The sequence below is a fragment of the Leptonychotes weddellii genome, chromosome 2 (genome assembly GCF_054177405.1).
Source record: "Leptonychotes weddellii isolate Sample4059 chromosome 2, ASM5417740v2, whole genome shotgun sequence".
NCBI classification, from domain to species: Eukaryota; Metazoa; Chordata; class Mammalia; order Carnivora; family Phocidae; genus Leptonychotes; species Leptonychotes weddellii.
The window spans coordinates 126,079,477-126,105,570 of NC_138370.1; the positions used below are offsets into that span (position 1 = coordinate 126,079,477).

The 26,094-nt window shown below is 36.4% G+C and overlaps 1 protein-coding gene across 5 annotated transcripts in view; it reads left to right on the top strand.

Annotated features, from left to right (window-relative positions):
• The window catches only part of ADAMTS3 (ADAM metallopeptidase with thrombospondin type 1 motif 3), a 249,547-nt gene that overhangs the window by 94,667 nt on the left and 128,786 nt on the right, over nucleotides 1-26,094 (top strand). For all 5 annotated transcript variants that reach the window (XM_031035962.2, XM_006740665.3, XM_081812297.1 and 2 more), the window contains one exon: nucleotides 19,468-19,624. In XM_031035962.2, the coding sequence (XP_030891822.1) occupies nucleotides 19,468-19,624 (157 nt within the window). The remainder of the gene's footprint in view (nucleotides 1-19,467; nucleotides 19,625-26,094) is intronic.

Sequence of the window (26,094 nt, forward strand, 5' to 3'; positions counted from 1 at the left end):
GGATTCAGACCTTTGTCCCTTTTGAAATGTGTTTGAAAAATACTGTGATGCTTACCTTATCTTTGCCTATTTGATGCTTTTTTACATTACTCATGTCATGTAATTATTATTCTCTCAGGCAATTGCAAGTGACCTTTATCAAAATCGTGGAGTTTGAAATATTAGTGGTATTTCCTTGTAAAATAGTTTGCTTTTGAAAAATTGAAATAGAAAAGCTATTAAATCATGTTCTACATATCTTCTGAAATTTTGCACTGACATTATGAGACATACTCCTTTATAAAAAATCATAAATATCCTTCTTAATGACCTTACAGACAATTGAAGAATAAAAAAATACCTCAAAAAAATAAAATTGGAGAAGGGGAGACACATTTTTTCTTTTAGGGGATTATTGCTTTTGGAAATACATTTTAAAGTTTCAGCAAACACCCTTTCAGAAAATGATTTATTTAAACAAAATTACTATGCCAAGGTAAGGCTTATACCAGTAACATAGCAACTGTAGGTACACATTTAATTTTGTGAGAAAGATGGCAAGAAAAATGTCTTGAGCTTGAAATGAATGTCTGTTGCCAATTCAATAATGTAAAATATCTCACATGAAGGAAAATCACTGGTTACGATGGTGATTTCTTATAACATTTTAATCTAAATAATATGATTTTGTCATTCATGTTTTAAAAAAAGGATCTTAGGAATTGTTAAAAGATCATACTAGTACTGTTAGTTGTTACATACATAACATTTAAGAAATCCTTCATCTAAAAAAAGGAAAAAATGATGGAAACAGATGACTGCATTATTTGACTAAAGACTTACTCATACACAATTTCATTTAAGAGGAACTAAAGGTGATGGAGGGAAAACATGTGGCTTGGCATTTGAATGTCATAAAGCAAAGTTAATATACTTTATTCAGTAAAGCATTTTAAAAAATGAACTAATTCTAAAAAAAATAAATAAAAATGAGCTAATTCTCAGGAAGCTAAATATTTTTTGTTGTTGTCCAAGGTAATTAGTTACTGTGATAGTAAGAATTCGGAATGATTGCATTTTGTGAATAAATACTTAATAAAATGGTGCAGACTACTTTTCTTTCAAAAAATAAATATATTTTAATTGCCATTTATTAAATTACATTAGTTCATTCCCAAAGTCCCAAACCACGGAAAAATTAAAAATAGTGTAATTTTCGGGCGCCTGGGTGGCTCAGTTGGTTAGGCTACTGCCTTTGGCTCAGGTCATGATCCTGGAGTCCCGGGATCAAGTCCCGCATCGGCTCCCTGCTCCGCGGGAAGTCTGCTTCTCCCTCTGACCTTCCCCCCCTCATGTGCTCTCTCTCTCTCTCACTCTCTCAAATAAATGAATAAATAAAATCTTAAAAAAAAAGTGTAATTTTGACTTTTCCTAATATACCATATCAAGCCTCTACTTTTATATGCTTAGTATTTGTTACTTAGAAGATTCCACTGATTTCAAATTAGTACATTATTAATATGCACTGTATAAAACTCCCAACGAATACATGCATACCCAGGAGTTAGGTAGCCCTGTGTTTTTGAAGACATAGCAGTAGTCTGTGGATGTTGTGATCTTAAGCAAGTTGATCTTTTAAATTTTGTTTTAGCACGCTATTCTTAGGGTGTAGTACCGTGACCAGTCTTCTTGGTTTGCCTCAGACTAAGGATTTTCCCCAGGACATGGGATTTTCATGCTAAAACTAGCTAGAGAGTATCATGCTAAGCAAAATAAGTGAGTCAGAGAAAGACAAATGCCATATGATTTCACTCCTTTGTGGAATTTAAGAAACAAAACAAATGAACAAATGGGAAAAAAAGAGAGAGAGAGGCAAACCAAGAAACAGACTCTGAACTCCAGAGAACAAACTGATGGTCACCAGAGGGGAGGTTGGTGGGGGGATGGGTGAAATAGGTGATGGGAATTAAGGAGGGTCCTTGTTGCATTGAGCACCAGGTGTTGTATGGAAGTGTTGAATCGCTATATTATACACCTGAAACTAATATTGTACTGTATGTTAACTAACTGGAAGTTAAATAAAAACTAAAAAAAAATAAAACTAGGATAATCCTGCTAAACCTGACAGGTTGGTCACTCTTTGTCCTTGAGATCCTTCCAGGGATTCTGTGAGTTCAAGATTATTTCCATAATAATACTAAAACATCATTTGTTTCTTTCATTGTCATTCTCATTCAGGTACACAGTTGAGTTTCCAGAGGCTGCAAGAGGTGTGGTAGATATTATAACAGATTGAATTCAGAAGCAGGTGGGAGAATCCAGCTGTCTTCTCTTAAGTCAGACATGAAAAGATTTACAAAAATATAAAACAGTGCACTCTTTGCCCTAAATTTGTTTTGTTTTGAAAATCATGGCTTTTTTCCCCCCATAAAATATATTATTTATTTTGCCATGTAATGGACTCATTATTTTATTTTTAAGTGAATTAAAAATATTTTATGAGTTTTAGCTATTTTTTACTATTTTTATAAATTTGCTAAATTATTTCTATTAATTTTTAATAGAATAAATACCAAGAAACATAAGCTATACAAACACAGGCTCTTTGGGTTCCTCAATAATTTTAAAGAGACTAAAAGGGTCCTAAGACCAAAAAGTTTGAGAAACACTGCTTTAGAATTTTTCTACACAAAAGAAGGAACAATATCATACATTCAGCCTTTCAGCAGGCTTTGTTAATGGGACTATGAATCCTTGTCTTACCCCTGTCACCTCTGTGTGCAGCCACGCTGCTTCCCTGTGCCCTAATTTTCATACGTGTAAAGGAAGTTACTGTCCATTTACTCTGGCTGAACCTCACTCTAAGTCACAATAGCTAAAACTCAAAAGGAACAAAAAACCAAAACATCTGTGGGAACTCAAAAGAATGAAACAGTTACATCACACTTAACACCCATCCTATTTAATAGAAAGAATCATATAAGTAGTAAGAGTACCTTTATTTGTTTTCTCCAAACTACCTATATTTTTGCCATTAACTGCTATTAGTGTGTTACCTATTGTTAATAAAATGACCTTAATAAATATACCACTGGACTTTACCTAGCAGGGTGAGACCAGAAGAAATTCTTGTTTTCTTCACTTTATGGGTCTGAGTTATTGTTAGTCTTGTTAGTACTCAGTATTGTTAGAAATAATCAAAGCCACGTAGCTCTAGGAGAGTTCATTCTAGTATTGCTTCTGTGGTCATGACCCCCTGGAGGACTGGTTCATAGTGGACCGATATTGAGACCTGGCTGAGAGCTTTGGAATACTGTTGACCACACAACCTTGCAGAATGTATTCTGTGTCAATTTTTCAACCTGTACACTTAACTTGAGAATGATCAATAGTGATAGAAATTGGATTCAGTTCAGGGCCATAAAATCCATGGGCATGCAGATCCATGGGCAAAAGACTAGCAGTCTGATCATCTTTGTTTCCATAAATTGGTGTAGAGGTTTGTTTGTTTTATATAAATATCCAGTTACTTTGAGAATATTTTAGGAAGTTGGTTGACAAGTCTTTGATGTCAGATGGTTCTCGTGATGCGGTGCTTCCATGGTGATTCTTATTAAAGAGACTAATTTTCTTTCCCAAAGATGACTTCCCTGAGGAGATTTAGTGTTAAGTGGTGATTTCTATGTGAAGGAGTTTTGCAAAATGCCCATGTCACAACTTTTATCTCTACTTTTAATTGTTGCCTTATCGAAGAATGTTTTATAATATGAGCAGCATGGACAAACTGACATTTGAGGAAAAGCATCCATTTATGGGGCACCTCCTAAATGCCATGTACTATCTTGAAGGAACTGACAGCCAATTAGAAGTTTCAGAAGTTAACATACACTTCTAACAGTTAATGTAACTATACACAGTTTAAGCAGAAGGTAGACTTTGCTATATCCGAACTGTGAAATGTATACCTCTTTATTCTTTCAAAATGGAAAGAAGCTTCTTTTTCTTTTTTATACATGTTCATTGTTGAGAAATTCAGGAATACTGTACATAAATGTGACTTCAGTTGACATGTTAATACATAGTCAATCCTCATTACTCACAGATTGCATATTTGCAAATTCGCTTACTTGCTAATTTTGTAAGAAATAATAACTATAAATGCTTGGAAAATCATTTATGCATAAGCATTCTACTTAACAAAGTTTGTGACATTGAGAGACATATTTTAATGCCAGCACATAACTTCGATAAATTTTGTCATAGAATGATACCCTGTTTGTGTGATGTCACACTTTTCATATAGCACAGGTGTGCAAAGAAAGGTTCAGGAGGATTAAATAAAATTGTGCGAATCACTGGACTCTGTGCCTCTCAGGGCAAGAACATCAGAAGAAACTCAAGACATGAGGTGAGTGCTGCAGAGCAAGTGTAAATTTAGAGGCAAAGAGGGAACCAGAAAAAGTCTGTATCCACAGAGCTTGATAGTGGACATTGGCTGCTACTAAACTAGCTGGAGAGACGCTTTAGCATTTTAATGTGACTTGCAGGCAGGGTGTGGCTTTTGATCAGGAGCTGACATTAATGATCAAGGTCAGCTGTGGCTAAAGTTTGTTTTTTCCATCATAAGAAGATCATCAGGGAAAAAAGTCAGTATATTTCAGTACTGTAAACTGTTTGGGGCTGTTTCAGCCATTTGGCAGCTCTATAAACAGAGTTGGGTTTCATTGAAAGAATGAGAACTGAGAAATATATGTTCTTTCGTTCCAGCTGAGGTGGCTCCTGTTCCAAAGGAGAACTAGTTTCTGAGTGTTAATTTTGGGAATTGGATCTTGTTATTTTTTTTCCTGAAAATATTATGAATATCCTAAATAATTGTTCTGAAAAATATGGAAAACTTGGCATTTATTTTCTTTTGGTGTAAGCTAAATAGAATGACTAGACAATGTAAAAGGGAAATTCCATTATTGGTTGTATGTCCCATCGGTATGAAATAAGGTGGAAGGACTCAAGGTGATTTCCAAGATCACTCCTCAGTTTTAAAGTTCTGTCATTGTTACTAGTTCTCTTTAATACCTCAGTGGAATATTCTTTATTTAATGTAAACTTTTAATGAAGTAGAGTAGAATATCTATCAGGGTCCCGGTAGGGAGCAGTGCCATTCTATAAGAGGTTTAACTGAGAAGAGTTTCCTGAAGGGACTCTTTAAAGAGAGGTGGGCAGGGATAAGGGAACCAATGTGGGATGATGAGGCACCCAGAGCCTATCAAGAGGTGGATGTTGTTATTGTCCCAAGGCCACAAGGGATAAGGTAGGGACATGGTATTAAAAATTGGGGCCATGGTAAAGGGTACCTGAGGCATACCACGGTCAGATGTATGATGTGGCAGTAAAGGAAAATAGAGACAAATACCTAACCTTTCTCTTCGCCCATCCTCTGACAGGGAGGATGCTGGGGGAGGGTATTACAGGCCAGACTAAGACGTGGCTTATGTCATTTTCACCCACATTGCATTGGCTGGTATCCGGACATACTTAATTGCAGAGGAGGCTGGGAAATACAGTTCTCCTGTATGTCTAGAAAGATGAGGAAAACACAAGTACTGGTGAGTACCAGCAGCCTCTGCTACAGAAGGATCAAGAATGACTCCCAGGGCGCCTGGGTGGATCAGTCGGTTAAGAGACTGCCTTCGGCTCAGGTCATGGTCCTGGAGTCCCGGGATCAAGTCCCGTGTTGGGCTCCCTGCTCAGCGGGGAGTCTGCTTCTCCCTCTGACCCTCCCCCATCTCATGCTCTCTCTCTCAAATAAATAGATAAAATCTTTAAAAAAAAAAAAAGAACTACTTTAAAAAAAAAAAAAAAAGGGCGCCTGGGTGGCTCAGTCTGTTAAGTGACTGCCTTCGGCTCGGGTCATGATCCTGGAGTCCCGGGATCGAGGCCCGCATCGAGCTCCCTGCTCAGCGGGGACTCTGCTTCTCCCTCTGACCCTCCTCCCTCTCATGCTCTCTGTCTCTCATTGTCTCTCTCGCAAATAAATAAAATCTTAAAAAAAAAAAAAAAAAAAGAATGACTCCCAAATTTCTGACCCAACATCTGGTGGATGGTGGTTGGGGTTAGGAAGCTATCTTGGGCTTCCTTCTCATCTGTTGGCTACTTTATCCATAGTGACTGCTGGCTTTTTCTCTCATTACTACTTGCTCTTCAGAGGCTCTTTTTGTTTATATTCAGCATAAGCACATCTTCTAGATCTTTCCCATTCCTCTCCCCTTGAATATCTCTATTCCTTTATCCTGCCTTATTTTCTTCATAATACTTTTTCACTATATGAAAATACATCACTTATGGGGCGCCTGGGTGGCTCAGTCGTTAAGCGTCTGCCTTTGGCTTGGGTCGTGATCCCGGGGTCCTGGGATCGAGCCCCGCATCGGGCTCCCTGTTCAGCGGGAAGCCTGCTTCTCCCTCTCCCACCCCCCTGCTTGTGTTCCCTCTCTCGCTGTCTCTCTCTGTCAAATAAATAAATAAAATCTTTAAAAAAAAAAAAAGAAAATACATCACTTACTTACTTGTCTGTTGTTTTCACTAGTATTTTAAGTTTTATGGAGTGGTGACTTTGTCATATTCCTCACTGTATTCCCAGTTCCTGGAACAATGAATGACCCACAGTAGGGACTAAAAAATTTTTGTTCAGAGGAAGTATCACAGGATTCCATGAGTCATTGTAGCATTGCACCATAATTCTCTCTTTCTATTCTTTTTTTTTTTTTTTAAGATTTTTATTTATTTATTTGACAGAGAGAGACACAGTGAGAGAAGGAACACAGGCAGGGGGAGTGGGAGAGGGAGAAGCAGGCTCCCCGCCGAGCAGGGAGCCCGATGCGGGGCTCGATCCCAGGACCCTGGGATCATGACCCGAGCCGAAGGCAGACGCTTAACGACTGAGCCACCCAGGCGCCCCTCTCTCTTTCTATTCTTATTTATGCCCACTCGGTATTCTATTTGCATCACTTCTGTTTCTCTCCTTTTACAACTTTTTCTTTGTTTGCTTTAGTTTGATTTTTGTTTTGCTTTATGGTTATTCTAGTTTGTCTGGTGAAAGAGTTTTCATTGATGTTACCGGAAACCACCCTAAAGTCTTAACAGTCCATGTTCCATTTTTAAATTCCTTTACATGTTCTTGGGTTTCTAGTTGGTTGCTGTTTATTTGTTGCTGATGCCTTCTAGTTTCCTTTGCTATTGTTCCCACTCAGTTTCTGTTAAAATCTCATGCCTCATCTCGGGACTTACCTTCTGTTCCAGCCAGACTTTTCCCTTGAGTTCTTGTAACAGTTTTGGAAGCTTTGTCTCTATCATCAGACCTTCCCTGTCTTCACTATACAACCTTGTCTCAAGCACTTCAAAATATTATGTAAGGATCAAGTATATTGCTTTTATTCATTAGGTGTTCTCTTTCTATCTTAACTCTAACTCCATGCTTTCAGCTTTCCATTGTTGTGTACCAAACCACCCAAATTTAGGGTGTCAAATAACAGCTACTTTATTATGTTCATGGATTTTGTATGCCAAGAATTCATAGGACAAGTGTGGATGATTTGTCTTTGCTCCAGAATGTCTGGGTCCTCATCTGGAAATGCTCAAAAGACAGGAGTGATTTGAATAGCTGAGTGTTGGAGCTCTACGGAGCTGGGTTCTTCATTCGCATGTCTAGTGGCTGGGCTGAGTGATTCGAAGGCTTCAGCTGTTACCAGAGTGCCTGCACATGGCCTCTTCATATGGCTTGGGCTTCTCAGTGTGGCCGCTGGATCTGAGAGGGGACATGTGGAGAGAGAGTGTTCCTTGGGACTGAGGCAGAAGCTGCAAGGCTTCTCCCCAGCTAGGCTGAGAAATCACACAGTGATACCTCTACTACATTATTTTGATAAATATAATAGTAAGTCATAAAAGCTGGCCTGGATTCAAGGGAGGGCAGTTAAATTCTACCTTTTGACAGGAAGTATCAAGTTCATACTGACAAAACCAATGTGGGATGGAAGATTGTGTTGTAGGCCATCTTTGGTAAATAAAATCTGCCACATTGACCTATATCTAATTCATGGGATTTCCTCTGTTTAACTCAGTCAGGTTGAAATGTCCCATGACCTTGTTACTCACAAAGTGTCATACAGGGACCAGAAGCATGAACAAGACCTGGGAGTTTATTAGAAATATAGAACCTAAGAGTGCTAAATCAGACTCTGCATTGACAAGATCTCCAGGTGATTCATTTATACTTTAGAGTTTGAGAAACACTACCCTAGGAAACATTGACCACGATAGGGCTTGCCAGTATCCACCCAATGGCAGAAAAATAGTAAGTGCTAAAGGAATAGTTGAACAGATCTGGATTGAACTCCTATTTACAAGCAAAATTTCTATACTTTAAATTATACCTGTCATTACTAAATTTTAACACTATTAATGTTAATTGTGACCTACATTCTTTTCAAGAACAGTAAATATATCTTCAGTTTGTGTCCTCAAAATGTAATATGCATAATCCTAGGTTTAATAATTAATCTCTGTGACTCAAGAAGGTTTGGAATTATTATGTATTTTGGTATGTATTATAATGCTATTTTCAATAATTTTGAAGGTAAAAAAGTTAGGTTCTTTTGGATTTTACATTCCCCTTGAACTGTTTTTTAATTGTTGAATTTATAAAGCTTTTTCTCTCCTGTGACAACTCTTAGTAGATATTTATTTTATACTAAATGAAAGAATATGATTTTTAATTTGTTTCTTATAACTTTTTTTGTTTGTTTCTTAGAACTGTTAAGACACCCTGACTCTTTCTACAAACTCTTAAAAACCCAAGAAATGTATACATATTTTATCTTTAGTAGATGACTGTTATGTATTTTAATTATACAGAGTTCAATTCATAGATTCCATTGACTCATGTTTCCTTTAAATAGCCATCTTCTTAAAATTTGTTTTAGAGTAAGGGAATAAATATCCAGAAATTCATTTTGATTGGCACATTATTTGTTAAGCAGTTTTTCTCAAACTATAATTTCCAGACTAGTGCTTGTTAAAATTGCAGAGTTCTGATCTCCATCCCAGTCCTTTTGAATCAGACTCTCTGGGTTGGAACATGGAAAGTCTCTGAGGTTGGGACCCAGTTTCTTTGGCACACTAAAGTTTGCGACCTACTTTACATTAGTCTTATAGTCATATTTCAAGTTATTTATCATGCGAATAAGCAGGTCTTGGGATGTTGGCAGGGAACAGCCTTTCAAATTCCCATCTTTCCTGGGAGATCTAACATTGGAAGATCATTTAATTGGAGATCATTTTAGAGATTACCTAGTAAAACTCTCGTAATTTTTCAGATTATGAAACTGAGCTCCAAAGAGTTTAAATGACTTTTCGAAAGTCATGCTAGTTAATAGCAAAGCTATGTCCAGAACCCAAATCTTGTCAGCCAAGCTAGTTTCCTTCTTTACGCTAAGATGAGGTAGGTTCAACTTATCTTTAAGCCTAGTAGGTATGTTAATGGGTTAATGGTAAGATTGCAAAGGAAATCCTGAGCATTTAGTCGGAAAGGATCTATTGGTTTTCCGAATTTCTCTTGTTAATAAAATGAATGTTTGCAGTCTTTGATTCTATTAGGGTTTTAGTCACCTAATTTAAGTCTTTTCTTAGCAATTTTCTTGTATGTCCTTAGAAACCTCATCATGACTCAGGAAGATTACCAGATAAAATGCCTTAATGTGAAAACTCAACATGAGGAAAAAATCAGATACACTAAGGGGTGATTTATCCTCTTTCTGAAGAGGAATAAAGCTTTTCTTTAAATGAATACAGTATTTTATATGCCATAAAGTCCATAAATGTCAAATACTTATGAAAATCATTTTACTAGAGATTTTTAAGACTTCCTGAAAATGAGGATTAGGGAACATTCTCCTCCCACGCATCTTGAAATTCAATCCCCTTCCCATCCTTCTCCCTCTCTTCCCTTTTGTACCCCATTCTTTCCCTCTATAATTGTACAGGTACAGTAACATAGTAGCTGTGGGTGAGCCACAGTCCACTCACTTTCTTTTTAAGTTGGTCAATCACTACACTGACTTTTAAACTGCAAAAGATACTTAAGAGTGTTGCATAATTTGGGTTTTTCGGTTTTCTTCCATGAAGAAAATTCTGTGACTTAACATTTTTGGATATTTTACATTTATGAATATTTAGTGCCAAACTTATCACGATTGTTGAGGTACATCATACCAGCATATTTGTGAAATACTGGATAACACTAACCATTGTTAATGTATTTAATCCTATAATTTATACATTTCCAGAACACTATGTTTTCTTGTTTCTGATTAAGCTATAATGTTGTCTTAGTTTTAACTTGAAGTATATAGGGCATGTAGTTTCATTCAACAAGTACCTACCTCTTTCAATATGAAAAGATATGTGGCAGTTTATATGTATTCACACAATAGGATATTGAAAATAGAATAAGTCAACAAGAAGGGAAAATAAGGGAAGGGAAACTGATGTCCAAAAGAAGGTTGATATCCAAGGATTCATGGCACAAGATTGTCTTAAAGTTAGAATATAAATTTGACTTCGAATTTTCTTACAGATATTGTTAGTTACATAATTACAGTGCTTATGAAATAGAAATAAACCAGTTTTTTAGAAGAAGCAAAGTTGTTCCTATTACTAAATCTGAGAGATTTTTCTTCCTGGATTCTCACGTAGCAAACAATGTATGATATTGAGAGAGGTCCTCAACAACATGCTGTTATTACAATAATGGGCTTCTTAGGGCTTTTTGGTATAATCTCCTTCATAATAGGTTGATGCTTTAACACTTTGCATAGTTGAGTGAAAACTGTTTGATTTTGGGGCCCAAATAACCGTAGCATGGCTTAGCTGAGGCAGGGGTTGGTAGTAGAGGTTAGAGTAAATAAGAGGAATTAAACTGAATGTATAGAAAATCCTTTAGTCTGCAGGAAATCTTCCTAGAATTTTATTCCTTGCAATCTAGATTTTGATAATCAGGGAACTTGGAGGGTTGGAGATTATGCTTTTTAATTGAAGAACTGAAATGATTATGTCTAGTATTGCTGGTTAAGGTTAGATCCATTTGGTTTAACAATTAATTGAATCAAAATTAATTGAGTCAAGATGGTTGCAATCTCTCTCTCTCTCTTTTTTAATTTAGGGCTCTAATCATAATACCTGCCTGAATAGTAGGAGAGCCTATTCACCCCCTTCATAGAACAGATTCTGCAAATATACATTTGGTGTTATCAGTTTGTAAGGGATTGTGTTAGATGCTGTTGAGATTCAGAAGTCATCTCCAGGAGGATCATTGTTAAATGAAATGCCAGCCAAACCTAAATATAATTCTGGAATTTAATCAGATTTATATTTTGATTCAGCTGACACCTTACTCAGCATCTTTTAATCTCCAGGGACTTGCACAGTTAACATAAATGATTAAAATAAAAATTGACAATGATAAGTACCATAGACATAAAAATAAAATGCTGGAATCCAAAGTAGTAAAAGTTATTTCTGGCTTTGGAATAAGGGAAAACTTTATGGAAATCAGTGACATGGTTTGAGGAATATTTTAGCTACTTCTTCATTTTCATAAACTCTTTCCAAATGCATCTCAAATAATTAGGTTTCTTTAATGTAAAACAGAAATGTTGTCTTTGCTTACCAAATACAGCTTTGAATCAGTTCTACTCAGTATTTTCTTGCCTTTCTCAACTCTTTTGTCTTCATCAATGTCTCCTCTGTAGAAATTTTAGGGATATCATTTAAATACTTCTTGAAATTCAGGAAAGATTTGGAAATTGTAATAACATCTGTCCATTCTAATGATAAAATGGGACCAGGCAATGTGTCTATGGGTACACTGATAGAATACATGTTGGAGGAAACAGCATAGTGAAGTGGCGAGTCTCAAAATGTTTTTTCAAGGAAACTTCATGAATTAAGATGGAGCTGTTGTGCCACTAAGGTGTAATGATAGTCTTTCTTGAATATTATATTTACAATTATTCTCTCTCACATACACACACAACATTAGTGTAAAATTTTCTCAGAGCCTCTTCTAGACATTTAAAACTAAAGTTTAAATAAACTAGTTTAAAACTTAATAGACATTTAAAAAAGCAAAAAACCAAAAAATAGGTGTATGAAATTTATAATTGCCTTTCCATGCTATGACCTAGTATAACATGGTAACCAATTTAGCACAAAATAATGGATATCTGGTTGACTTCAGCTTCAATAATGTGTTCTATTATTTGGCACATGTTTCCTGACATCCACAAAAATCTACCTAGTTCTACTCTCTTTCCTTAATAGATTCAAGAATCACTGCAGTAAAACAGTATTTAGGTGTCACAGTTAAAAATGGAATGCTTCCATAGCGTAAGTTTTTTAGATTATCTGGCACAGAGTTTTCAAGAAAACCTTAGTAATTTTTGTTGGAACTCTTTAAAGTATCTTTTATACTGATTTTTATCTTAAACCAAGTTAACTCAATTTAGTCTTTTCTTAGTGACTGATGTTTATAGTCATCAACATATAGAGACTTGAGTTTTACCTTTTTTGTAGGGCTTTATAGTTTGCAAAGGGCATTCATAGACATTATCTCATCTGAAAGTCCCTATATCCCACACCCCTTACTCTTGTTTGCCATTTACACTCTGATGAGAATTAGGAAACCATCTAACCTGGTTTATTAGAATTGGGTGTCAAATAAGGCTGTGAGGACCCCTCCTAGTGAGTAAGAAGTGTGGCCTTTGTGATAGCTGTTTCCATCCTCAGAGGCTATTTGGCTTAATTCTGGATTCTTGGCAGTGTTTGTTGAGTGATGTAGCTGGAAGAGTTGACCAGATGAGAGGGGAATTATGCAGCTGGATTTTTAGCCTAGATTATTGTTTTATAAATATCCCCTCCAAAATGCTGTCAAAGGGCCCATGTGAAGACTTAATTAAAAAATAAAATGTGTTTAATATAATGTACTTAACGCTGTCCTCAACATAATAAATATTTTAAAACTTCATTTGTGTTAAATTTTGGGAAATAGTTTGAGAAATACAATAAATATTTCCTGAATTGTTACATGGGAGTAGAGAATGGTAAATGTGGAGGGCTTTGTGTCACAAAGGGAAATTTACAAAATATTACCTTGATATCATACATCATTTAAGTAACATTGAAGATGGGTTAAAAATGATTGCATCTGTTTAACAGAATCTTCTAAGACCATATGTCTTCTTATGTGTGACATTTCTAAAAATTCCTAAGTTATAATTTCAAAGTTGTAAATACCTTGGCAGCATGATACATAATCCCAGTACCTGGAAGGCCACAGTCTGAGACTTTTTTGTTTTATATATTGGGTTTTATTCCTCTAAGTCACTCTTTTGTATTCTATTGTGAAATCAAACTGGGGATCTGAGAGCAGGAGTGTGTTATTTAATTTTGGGGTGTGACAGTGCATGGTCTTTGGGCTTCCAACAATGTTCGCTGAATGCATGACTCCCTAAATTAATATCTCGGTGGATAAAAGCGGCTTCAGTACTTAATTTTCTTCTTGGGGTGGTCTAGTCTAAAAACATGAGTACTTTTTGAATAGTCACCCTATATTTGGTAGCTACTAAGTGAGAGAAATCAATATAGTGTGGTGGAAAGAGCAGCAGAAAAATCTACCTGTAATGGCTCTGACTAGGATCTGATATACATATGGTTTGACCACTTCCTCTTCCATAGCTATTTATTTATTTATTTATTTATTTATTAAGATTTTATTTATTTATTTGACAGAGAGAGAGACACAGCAAGAGAGGGAACACAAGCAGGGGGGTGGGAGAGGGAGAAGCAGGCTTCCCGCGGAGCAGGGAGCCCGATGTGGGGCTCGATCCCAGGACCCTGGGATCATGACCTGAGCCGAAGGCAGATGCTTAACGACTGAGCCACCCAGGCACCCCCCATAACTCTTTTTAATATCTCTTCAGCCCCTGTCACTCTAATTAGATACTTTTTTAAAATTTCCTTCCCACAGTCCTCATTCTTTGTGTCTTCTTTACTGCAGTTACTTTTATTTTGATAAAATTCTCTCCGGCTGAGATGCCCATACACTCTTCTCTGTGTTCCTCCCATATCTTCTTGCCATTCCTTTTCAACTTCCCCTAAGAGGAAACCCCTAAGAGGGTTTATTTTCACTTGCCCATTGCTTACGTTGATTTCTTCTCCCTCAAATATTAGACACCTACGTTGACCCAGGCACTGTTCTGGGCCCTGGGATGCAGCAGTGAATGGGACAAAAGCCATGCTTGGTGAAGCTTATGTTCTGAAAAGGTGACAATCACCTAGGCTAGGCCTTGTTAAAAAACAAAACAAAACAAAAACAAAAGGGATCAGTAAAGAGCCCGTGGCTGGAGTGGAGCTAGCAACAGTGAGTAAGGAGACAGGCCCTAGAGGTGGTAGTGCCAAGAGCAGGGGAAGCTCAGCGGGCCTCATAAGAACTTTGGTTATTCATCTGAGAGAAAAGGAGTCTGTAAAAGCAGAAGGAACTTAGGTTTTAAAAGGCACCAGGTATTTATTTTCTCCTGTAATTACTTTTCATTCCTTTTCCCTCCTCTTTCCCCTTTTCTCCTCCCATTGTCACTTCTACCTCCTGGACTTTGACTTAACCTCATGTTGCTTGCTTTCTAGTCTTTTCTTCCCTCTGGCAGGTAATTGTCAGATCAATCTTCCCAAACCACTTTGTTCTCATCCACTGATCCACTGTTGTCGTGGTTGTTCTCATTCTGTATGTTGAAGTTCAGACTCGAGGGACATGAGTCCTCCATTGCTTCATTTCCCAGAACTGCTCCACACAGACTACTCTGAATGAGCGGGTTACTCACTGCCCCCAAGCATGTGTTAGGCTTTACTTCAGAACCTTGCTCAAGCCTGAACGGTCTCTCTTCTCATGCCTTCTCTCACACCACCTTTTGAAGACCACTACAAGTCTGAAAAGTTGTTATCCCCTCACTTATAACATTCATTCCTGTAGCTTTTCATAAAAAAATGTGTTGGAGACATATTTTGTACTAACAATAGTTCTGGGGCTTATGGAGGCCAAGATGAATGAAGAGAGTCTGCCTTAGGAGTTGGCCCTTGGGGAGACAGAGGATAATACATTTAACATTTAGGTAAAACAACCTGAAATTTGTGTGAAGGGTCATGAGATCAAAGAGCACACAGCTCTGAGTCAGAATGATGCCACATTAGACAGGAGCACCTAATGTAGACGGGAGCACCTAATGTAGGTAGAGGTGAGGAAGTAATTTCTAAGGAATTCACATTTAAGCTGAGACCCCCAGAGAATGAAAAATAGCCCACTAAGGAAAGTGTGGTATGTTGGGAGAGGAGGCTTCTAAGTAGAACCAACAACATTTCAAAGGCCCGAGGCAACAAGGAGGTTGGAAATATCAAAGGAAAAACAGAGCTGGGCAAAGGCCCTGAGGATGGTACATAGTAAGCCAGGTGAGTGTAGAGCCGCCTGAGGTTGATGGGCAGGGCCAGATGAGGCAGGCGCTGAAGGCCATGAGAAGGAGTGTGGTTTTAAGTGCAATGGGAAGCAATTGAAGTGTTTTAAGCAAAGGCGTGACATGATCTTACTTGAAGTTGAGACTGCCATCTGTTCATTAAAATCCACTTGTCTCTTCTCCCTGGGCACCCAGCCAGATTCCATTTCCTGGTTCTCTTTGCAGTGGGCTTGGAGCCGTGTGACTGTATCTTGTGCATGGAAGTAAATGGTAGCGGTAAATAGCTACATGGTGAGTGGTGGTGAATAGCCCCACAGCTAGGACTAGCTCATAAAAACCTCCCGTGGGGACTTCCTCATGCTGTTTGCCTTCTGACTGGGCAAACTTGGGAGCCCCTTATGAAATGGTAGAGCCACTTTCAGCATGGACACCTGCATGGCTGTGTGGAACAGAACCCCTTCCCAGCTGACCTAGAACTACCCTGAGCTTTTATGTGAGCAAGAACGAAGCACCTTATGCGTTGAGCCATTACACATCCTGCCCATTTGTTACCACCTTCTCGTTTGTCTAAAGTAATATGACAGCTTGCAAGAGCCATTTTGGCTTCTGTGCTATAGGAGAATGGGAGACAGTGTGAACAATAGCAATGGCCAAAGTGAAGTCCCCGTGGGGACTAGCGATATTTCAGTTGGAATAGATTTTAAGGCATTTTGGATATAGAATGAACAGCTCCTACTGACAATGTGGTGTGTGTGCAGTAAACTTGTGGGGAAAAAAAAAATCTCACTTGATTTGAGTCTCAAGGGCGGTATCACTTACTTTTTGGACTTTCTGTAACATAACCTCACTGAATACCAGTAGGTATATATTTTGTTTATTTGACTAGATTACCCTAAACTAGAGGGCAAACAAACCATATCTTTGAGAAGCTTTTATTTACTGTTGCGTCTAGAATGGTGTTTTATTTATTTAATGTTTTTGATCATATATATTTTCTTAATTAAAACTGTTATTTTGAGATAATTTTAGTTTCACACGCAATTATAAGAAGTAATACAGAGATAGCCCCCCTTTTTTTTGTAGTTTTTGATGTAGTGTTCCATGATTCATTATTTGCATATAACATCCGTGCTCCATGCAGAGCGTGCCCTCTTTAATACCCATCACCAGGCTAACCCATCCCCCCACCCCCCTCCCCTCCAGAACCCTCAGTTTGTTTCTCAGAGTTAGTATGGTGCTTTAGATAAGGTACTTTTTAAATTAAACTTTGCTTAAATTAATGAATAAAAGGGTAGGCTCTTAGATGTTTTGACCATGGAGTTATCGGGGGTCATGTGACCCAGCATTGCCTTGCCATTGATATCACCTCAGCTTGGCTTAAATTTTCATTGCCTCCTAAGGGAGAGGCTGAGCTGTGTTAAATTCTTGTATTACCTGTGTTTGCCCAGTCATAATGGAAACAGCCTAAGGAAGCCCACATGGGAGGTTTTATTGAGCTAGCCCTATTCTTGGTATTCACCACTACCACTTACTTCCCTGGGTAGGATACAGTAACACGGTTCACAGCCAACTGTAAAAAGAGCCAGGAAATGGAATCTGGCTTGGTGGGGAAAGTAATATCATGGGGCCTGGGATTTGAATATTTGCAATAGGAGGTATGTAGAAATGTTTTTTAAAGGCATGTGAGCTAATCCTCACTGCCTCCCCATCACTTTCAAGTGTCCACACTAGCCATTGCCCAGTGCTCAGAGTTGCTTCATTGACCACTGTTTCCATCTACAGTTAGGCACTCATCTGGGAGAAACATTTTGATTTATGGGAAGTCTCAAGATAGGAGGCAGTTTCTGTAATCCAGATGAGCAATGATGAGGTCTGTAACTAAGGAAGTGGTGGTGGAAATAGAAGGATGGGATAAGAAAGTAAGAAACTTTATAGAACATGGTGACTGGATGGATTTGGTGCAAAGAAAAGACTAGAATAAAGATGAATAAGCCCCATGCTGATATACCTCAATTTATAAATTTAAATGTATATCAACAGACCAGTGTTTTCAAGATAAAGCCAGTTAATACTTTAATACTGCCTACCACCAATGGATGGCATTAGTGATGAGCCTGGACATTTAAGCCTTGGACATGGTACAAGCTTAGTTTGGATGTGTTTTATGAACGTTATTAAACCATACATGCCTGAGAGGGGCAAAAACAGTGATGTTGAAATTACTGGTAAAAAGAGATATAAGAATAGGACACCAATGCTAAAGAGATTAAAATGACAACCGGAAAGCATGAGAAAAATATTGGAAATTATATTTGTAGAGGAGATCCATTGACAGTAGGAACAACTCTGAAGGGTAAAGATTAATCAGGCCCCTTGTAAAAAACACTGCATTTCATAGTACAGGAGTAGGCGAAGAGTGATTGACCAGATGAGAAAACAACTCCAAATATGGGAGTTAGGTCTCGAAGGTCAGCATGAATATCCAATGCCCATCAGCTCAGTGTTCTTTTTAGTGAAGGCTAGAAGTTTCTTCAAGAGGGTAAGGACTAAGCATGGTGAAGGAGCAGTGGTGATGTTTTCTCGTGAGCCATGGTCACATAAAGTCAAGGGCTGTTTGTGCATAGCATCAGGGTGAGTGCAGAAATGCATGTGGGGACACCTTAGCTTCTAAGACCTCCCCATGAAGCTTACACAGGGGAAGGAGGGCATAGAGCATGCCAGGTGGAAGAAGTCAGAATGGAAACCAGGGAACAGATTTGAATGCAATAGAAGAGCTACAGTCAGGCATATTTGCTGCAAACAAATGTCATTTGGGAAGGTGTACCTACCTTTCATGTCTCTGTTCCTCAACAGAGAGTAGTGGACCTGTTAGAACGACAGCTAGAAGGGATGAGTATCCCCAAGGCCCAGCCCATGTTTCATGAGAGCCAGTGATCCTGTATTTGAAAATGGAGAATAAGCCAAGGCCTCAGAAGAAAAATATGACTTACTTCTAGATCCAATGTGTATTTCCAAAATAATTACAATTCCCACACTAATACATTATTTCTTCAACTTTATTTTCAAATAAAAGCACAGAAATTTAAATTTACTACATATTAATGTATGACCTTTAAATTAGAAATATGAGCTGTAACTAGTTGACTGTAATGTGGACTTGATACCTAATGAGGAGCCAATTTCAGACAAAAACCATCATTTCTATTCAGCTATAGTACTGAATATAGTCCTGGTATTTTCTAAATAAAAGAGGAAACAGCCAGAAAAAGACTCTAAATATTAGTGAGGTAGAAGGCAATGAATGCAAGCATAACTTTTTTAGTAGGGAAGGATTAGGCTTGAGGAAGGAAAAATATGTATAAAATCATCAAGTGTTAGTTTAAGATAGGACAAATATGAGTTGGTTCTTCAAATTAATAAATATTGGAAATGCAGGGTTTCCACTAAGGCTTAAAGAGGCGTTTTAAAGGAACTCATTCTTCTCATACCATAGTGGTATGGAAGGAAAATGTAAATGAGTTAAAAAAAAAATACTAACCATGCGTGGGCAGCAGCTCCACAATGGTTGATTATGAGATATTGGAGATGTTTCTTGAGTTTATTTCCCCTATAAGATTTCTTTTAGAGGTAAAATACCAAGTAGAATATATAAATGCACTTCTTTTGCAGTCTAATGAAATGATACATTGTGTAATTTTCTTATTCTTACCCTGTGTAAAGTTCTTATTATACCTTAATGAATTATTTTATTCCTACCATTTATGAATTTCTGTCTTATATGAATTACTTAACCACATTAAATTTATAGCCAAAAGTGGAAAGAAAAAGCATGAGCTTTCACAAATTATTGTGAAATTATTCTTGCCATTTAAAAAGGTACTTGTGAGCTAAAAATGACAGATATTTCTTTTTTTAAAATTAACACATTTTATGCTTTCTCTAGGCTGGAATGATAAAAAGTGATGATGAGGAATATTTCATTGAGCCTTTGGAAAGAGGTAAGCAGATGGAGGAAAAAAATGGAAGGATTCATGTTGTCTACAAGAGATCAGCAGTAGAACGGGCTCCCGTAAACATGTCCCACGACTGCCAATACAGAGGTAGGCATCTTTGACAAGGCTTAATAATTAACCATAATTTTAAGATATGATGAAAACAACTCTCCCAGTCAGTTAAGAGAGTCATGTGTTCTTGCATAATGTGGAGGTAGTGAAAGAAGTTTATAAATCATGAAATATGGCCTGCCTTTTTTTAAACCCATAGTGGAATATAGTATTATTGATATTATTTTATTCCAGTGCATTATCGTGTTCCCAATATGTTTGCAACTTATGATTTCTATTAAAGTTTCACATTAAAATTATCTTTTCTCTCACTTCTGTTAAAACTTGAAAATATTTTTGTTTTGTAGAAGTATCTAAATTATGAGTTATTAGTATTATTTTCAAACTTCTAAAATGAGATATATTGACATGGCACAGAGGTAGATATGTGATAGACACATTTGAAAATAAGAATGCTATTTGACTTTGAGGTCTATTTTGCAAACCTTTTTATAATATGGGAGAGAGAATGAGTTGAGTGATTCTGCCAAATTTTATTTCAAAATAGGCTGGACCACTAAAGTCAATTAAATTATGGCATGTGAAGCTTTTCTAGTTTTGTGTGTTTTAATGAAATCTGAAAGTAATTTGTTATTAAAGAGATGTTTTTATAAGTTGGGTGTAGAAGTTCCCTTTATGGAAAAGAAAGGAAATTTGAGAATCTATGTTTTTTTAGCAAAATTTCAAAAAGTCTGTATTTCCTTTTGTCAGGCCAACTGTCTGAATTAGAGATAATAGAAATTTCCCCCAGGGAAAATGTCAGGAATATAAATAATCTTCTTAATTTAACAATCTGATTCTTGATTCATGATATCTTGCCTCCTGAAAGTTGTTACCAAGTTTGATTTTCAGATACCATGTTTCCCTTAATATGCCGTACTAATGGAATAGTACAATTTAAAATAAATTTAAAGTTAACTCAGCCTGAAGAGTTTTTGAGAAATTTCTGATTTGAAGCAACAGCACTGAATTAATAGGTGCATTACTATGAAATGTGTGCCTATCCTAGAGCGAGCGTCACTGTGGTGTAATCGGAAGAGAGTACACTGCATTTAGACAGATGCGAATAATAGCTCTAAAACATCAAGTTGTTCTCTTACCTTAGATTAGTAGTTAACCTTTCTGAGCCTCAGTTATCTGTGAATAAAGAATTAAAATACATTGCACAATTATAATAAGTCTTGGAAATAATATATGCAAATTGTTGAATGTAACCCTCAACAATAGTAGATGGTTAACCAGTGCTAGCTGTTGTTACTGCTATTAATTATTAATGTTGCTTATTTTGTACAAAGATTTACATGTTAGGAGTTTAAAGTTGAACAGTTAGGCATTGCTTGCCTTCATGTTGTGAATACATTCCTATTAGCTCTCATTTATATTTTCATGTTTTAAAAATGTCATTCTAAATCAGAAGACTGGTTATGTCAAAGGACAGATAATAGGATACAGTACTTTTTCTGTAGTTTAGTTGTTAATGATATCTAATATCTTTTGTGAGGCAGTGGTTAAATATCTTTTAGAAAAGCGTGGCCCACATGTTATAGAATTGTAGTTGAGGACTGGAATGTCCTTAATACATAAGTCACTATGACTTTCCTCCCAATTGCTCCTTCCATCATACCAGTAGTCTCACCAAGCTGTACTCTGTTGCTCCATTTCAGTCCCTGAGGGTATCCATTTCTATAAATATCAGTCCTGGTACTTTTTAGTGGTCTAATATTTACGGAAAGGAGAGAAGATTTTTTCAATTGAAATAGGAAAATTGTGAGAAATACTATGTTTAATACCTATTGTATTTTTAGATACTAGATTAAGGAAAATAATTTAGTAGTCAGAGCATATAAATTTATAAGAATTAGATGAGATTAAGGCAATTTTGGACATTAATTTAGAAAATTATTTAAAATATCAAGTAGCATCAGCCTCGACTTACTCTGATTTTATAATGAGTTGTTTTTAAGAATGCAGACACTGAAGACTTTATTTTTAATTTTTCAATTGTGACAAGATTAATTTATAGTTGAAGAAAGCCATAAAATACATTTTGGAAAGGTTTTCAGCAATCATCGGTCAAAGGAGGAGGGGTTCCTTTCTTGATTCACGATTACTTTAAAACTTGACCCAATATATAACATATATATATAATATATAATATATATAATATATAACATATGTTCCATGGTAAACTTTAGTATGAGCTTAACAACTTTTATTTTCTTACTTAAGAAGTTCTGACTGAACTGAGTTGCTAGTGATTATCAATTTACTTCCTTTTGAGAATCTTAAATTATAACCATATATTTCAGAAATGCAAATGTCTTCTTAGGGTAAAAAGAGATTCAGATTCAGAACCTTAAGTACTATACTTTAACTTTAAAATTCTTCTTTTAACTTCTTGGTCACATGACTGAGAGCCAAGCTTTTTCATGGACTACATACTTTCCAACCGAAATTAAGAATATATTTTTACACCTTATTCCATCATTCTCAAATGTAGAACTGAACAGATTCTAGGTTTAGAAGGTATATTGATTTATAAATGAAAGCTATAGTATCATATAAAATAGTGCTTTGTCTGGATCAACTCAGGGTATTATTTTAGGAGACACATGCAGTCTTTCTTCAATAAGTTATTAAAAGAGGATTAAAATACATAAGATGTACTTAGAAATGCATTTGAGGGACACGGTCTTCATAAATTTCTCTGACAGCAAGTCATCAGGAGTTGTTATCATAAATAAAGCACTTCTCACCCAACAGAGTTTCAGCATTAGGGCCCCTATAAATAAACATCCTGCTGTATTTTGCTAGTTGTCTCCATAATTGCGTGGCCACATGTGTTGCTTTGTCAGCTTAGCAACTCAGAACTGACATTCATTTAATTTCTGTAGTTTGGAGCAAGTATGCTAAATTAAAACCAGTTATGTTCTGAACTAAGTGATACAAGTGAGACAGAGAGAAGGAGACAAATTGGATTGAGACTGAAGTAGAACTGATGGGGTTATTTGATGCGGTATATATTGGGGTTGGAGAGAGAGAATGAACAAGGATGACTCAGAATCCTGATCTGAAACACTAGAGGATTCTCTTTCCAGAATTCGGGTATTGAAAATGGGAAATAGAAATAGGCTTGATGGAGGATGACAAATGGGTATAATTTTGGATATTTGAGTTCAAAGATCCATTGGAAAAGTGAGTGAATAAAAAAATACACAGTATATTTTCATAATCATATGTCAGCGTCAATGAATGAATGCCCTTATATACATGTTGGGGTAGGGATGGGTAAAGGTTAGCTTGGAGTCAGGGGACACGTATTGGCTCGTGGATGCTTGCAATGTCTCTGCTTGCCTTCTTCTCTCTGTTTTCCAAGTTCATATTAATGAGAATCAGAAGGTGTTCCTTGCACAGAGTTGGAAGCCCATGAAAGATATTTGCTACCTATCACTATAGGAGAGGAGGACATTGTGTCCTCAAAACACAAACACAAAACTAAACGCAAAGCAGAAAATATGCTTCTACCACACTCAGGAACCCTAAGCTATTACACTTGATGAAAAGCAAACATCTATTTTGATTCCTTATCCTCTTAAAATATTTATCTGGGTTTCCAATAAAAGTCACTCACAGCTTTGAACTTGTTGAGATAATATATGCTATGATTCAACAATAACACAAACCTGCAACCATTTCCATATATTACATAGATTCTCTTTCCTCAGCTCTTCATAAGGAAGTTGTATTGTTTTTTAAAATGTGGAAAAATGTGAAGAACTGTTTAAAAATATATTGAACTTGTAAAATCACAGATGCAGTACTCTCCTTTAGAATTACTCTTTTAAGACCTAAAACAGTTTTACGTTTGGCAGCGTAAATAATCTCTTTCAGTGTAGAATTGGCAGGTGTTTGTAACACATGGTTCTGCCAGTTCCTAGCAAAGAAATACCATCCTTTCATCGTAAGCTGTTCATGCCTATGATAAAAAACTTGTCAAAAGAACCTTATCTACTTCATCATGGGGGGAGAGTTGAATTTCACTCTTTTTTTTTTTTTTTTTTTCTTTTTGATTTCTGCTGCTTTGGGAGGATGGAAATCACATCCATTTCTGGACATTCAGTTTGGAGAAAACGAGTTTATATTTTACTGGTTTTTGAAATTTTATTTGGTAAAAACATGGTTAATTAACCTTAAAGGGTCATAAAGTTCACCTCCACTGTTAAATCAATCATCTGAGTCTAAACTTAGATGAAAAACAAAACATACCCCTGACCATCTCTGAAGAATGTCTACATTGTTGCCCATAAGAAGTTTGCTTTAGGCAGTCTATTTTGGGGGGAAGGAGGGAGCTGTGCTTGGATGACATCATTCAGCTTTTCATATTTTTTATTTAATCCCCTAGGCCCTTAAGCTTCTCCCATCAAATTACGAACTATTCACTCACCAGAAGCTTTGTGTTAAAGTAATTTTTGTAATTACTTCCTACCAGTGGGAAACAAGGAATAGTAAGCCTTTATCTCCTAGCTTCCTTTCAGGATTTTCATTTTCCTGCACGAACCCAAGCGCTTGTGTTGCTGGTGTGGTTGTCATGGTGCTGTGAAGGAGTGTCTTTGTCCCAGGTGGGAAACATGTACAAGTCAGAAATGATTTGGGAGTTGCTCCTGGTTGCCAGGGAATGAAACTATGAAACAAGCACTAGAATAATGGGAAGACTATTTCTTATTTTAGTGACTCTAGGAACTTCCTAGGCAGAGTCCTTCCTTGAATCTATAGAAAAGTCAGTAGGTGCTATAACCTATTGTATTTGGAAGTTCTCATGACCTATGCCCCGATCAAAGAGAAACAGTGGTGGGCTTTGCAAGCCACAAAAAAAGAAAAAAAATCAAATGAGAGAAATTAATTTTTGCATCTTTTCTTGTTAAATGAAGCATGAAACAATATTACTAAATTATTAAGATCTGTCAAATAGCCGCCATTCTTTTAGGTAGATGTTAAGTGATAAATTTTACTCATTTTTACTCAGCTGCACATTTTAGTTTATAATATAATCTAGGGCCAGCCATTTGTCAAAGCTACTACCAGTGATTCATATGGAAATACTACTTATATTTATGTAATTTCTTTTTAGGTTGGTTTTGCATATTTCATAAATCTATGTATTTATAATAATTATTGGCAAAAAGAAGGCAATTAAAGATTGAGTTGTTACATGAAATAATCAGGAAGCAGAATGATGGTTGAAGATCTTTCAGATGTGAAAGATGTAGGCTAATACCTTATTTCCTTGTATTAAAATGTCTTACGGGGCCTATTCTATCCCTTCATGGATACCAGGAAAGGAGTTTATTTACATAGACTAGGATTAAAGTGTTACAAATGTAACTCCATTTTTTTTCTAATAAAGAATTGAATATGGAAAGATACAAACTGTATTGAGAATTGAGAGCTTCTGGATTACTATTTAGTTACTGATATGACATTAAAGGACAAAGAATTTGAAGAGTTCAGATACATCTAGGTGAGTGAAACAAAATTGAAAACAGTTAATTTATATTAGGGTACAAAGCTAATGCAGATAATATAGGCTGGACATTGATTCTTAAATTAAATGATTGCCTACTCAGCAGTAACTGTATCGGGGCACCTGGGTGGCTCAGTCTGTTAAGCATCTGCCTTTGGCTCAGGTCAAGATCTCAGGGTCCTAGGAATGAGCCCCACGGCAGGCTCCCTGCCCAGTGGGGAGTGTGCTTCTCCTTCTTCCCCTCCTCCCACTCGTGCTCTCTCCTTCTGTTTCAAATAAATAAATGAAATTTTAAAGAAAGAAGAAGTAACTATCAATTTTTGGCTCATGAAAGAACGATTACCAAGAAATATTTGTTAGTATTGAAAATGTATTTGTTATTTCTGAATATAAAATATATCCTATTATCAAAATACACTTTAGTGTTTGGTTTCATTCACATGAACTGCTTTTACTTAGGAGGGATAGACTCTATTTTCAGTAAAATATTAAGTACATTTTGACCCTGCACATGCCAAGTATGCCTGCTTAAACATATTTTAAAACCTGTATGTAATTTCTTTCCATGTACAACTTATTTATAAACTTTCATGTTAGTAAGTGGGAAGGAATTCAAATATTTCTGGAGGTTTAGTAACCTTTTATTTCATTGTTTCTGTTTCTAACATGATTAATATTTTTAAAGAAGATAATTTGCTGTAAGGTAGATTTTATTTATATATGTCTTTCATTGTTTTCTTTTTCCTACTGGATCATCAGCTGTTAACTTTAAATGTAAAATTATTTATGAGGATCAATGCTATTCACTTCACTTTGGTATTTTGTAAATATATATATATATATATTTGTGTGTGTGTGTGTGTGTGTGTGTGCATGCATGGGTTCTTTACTTCCCTACGGAGGATTCAGGTGTGTCATTCTCAATCCTCTCTCTCTTTATGGGATC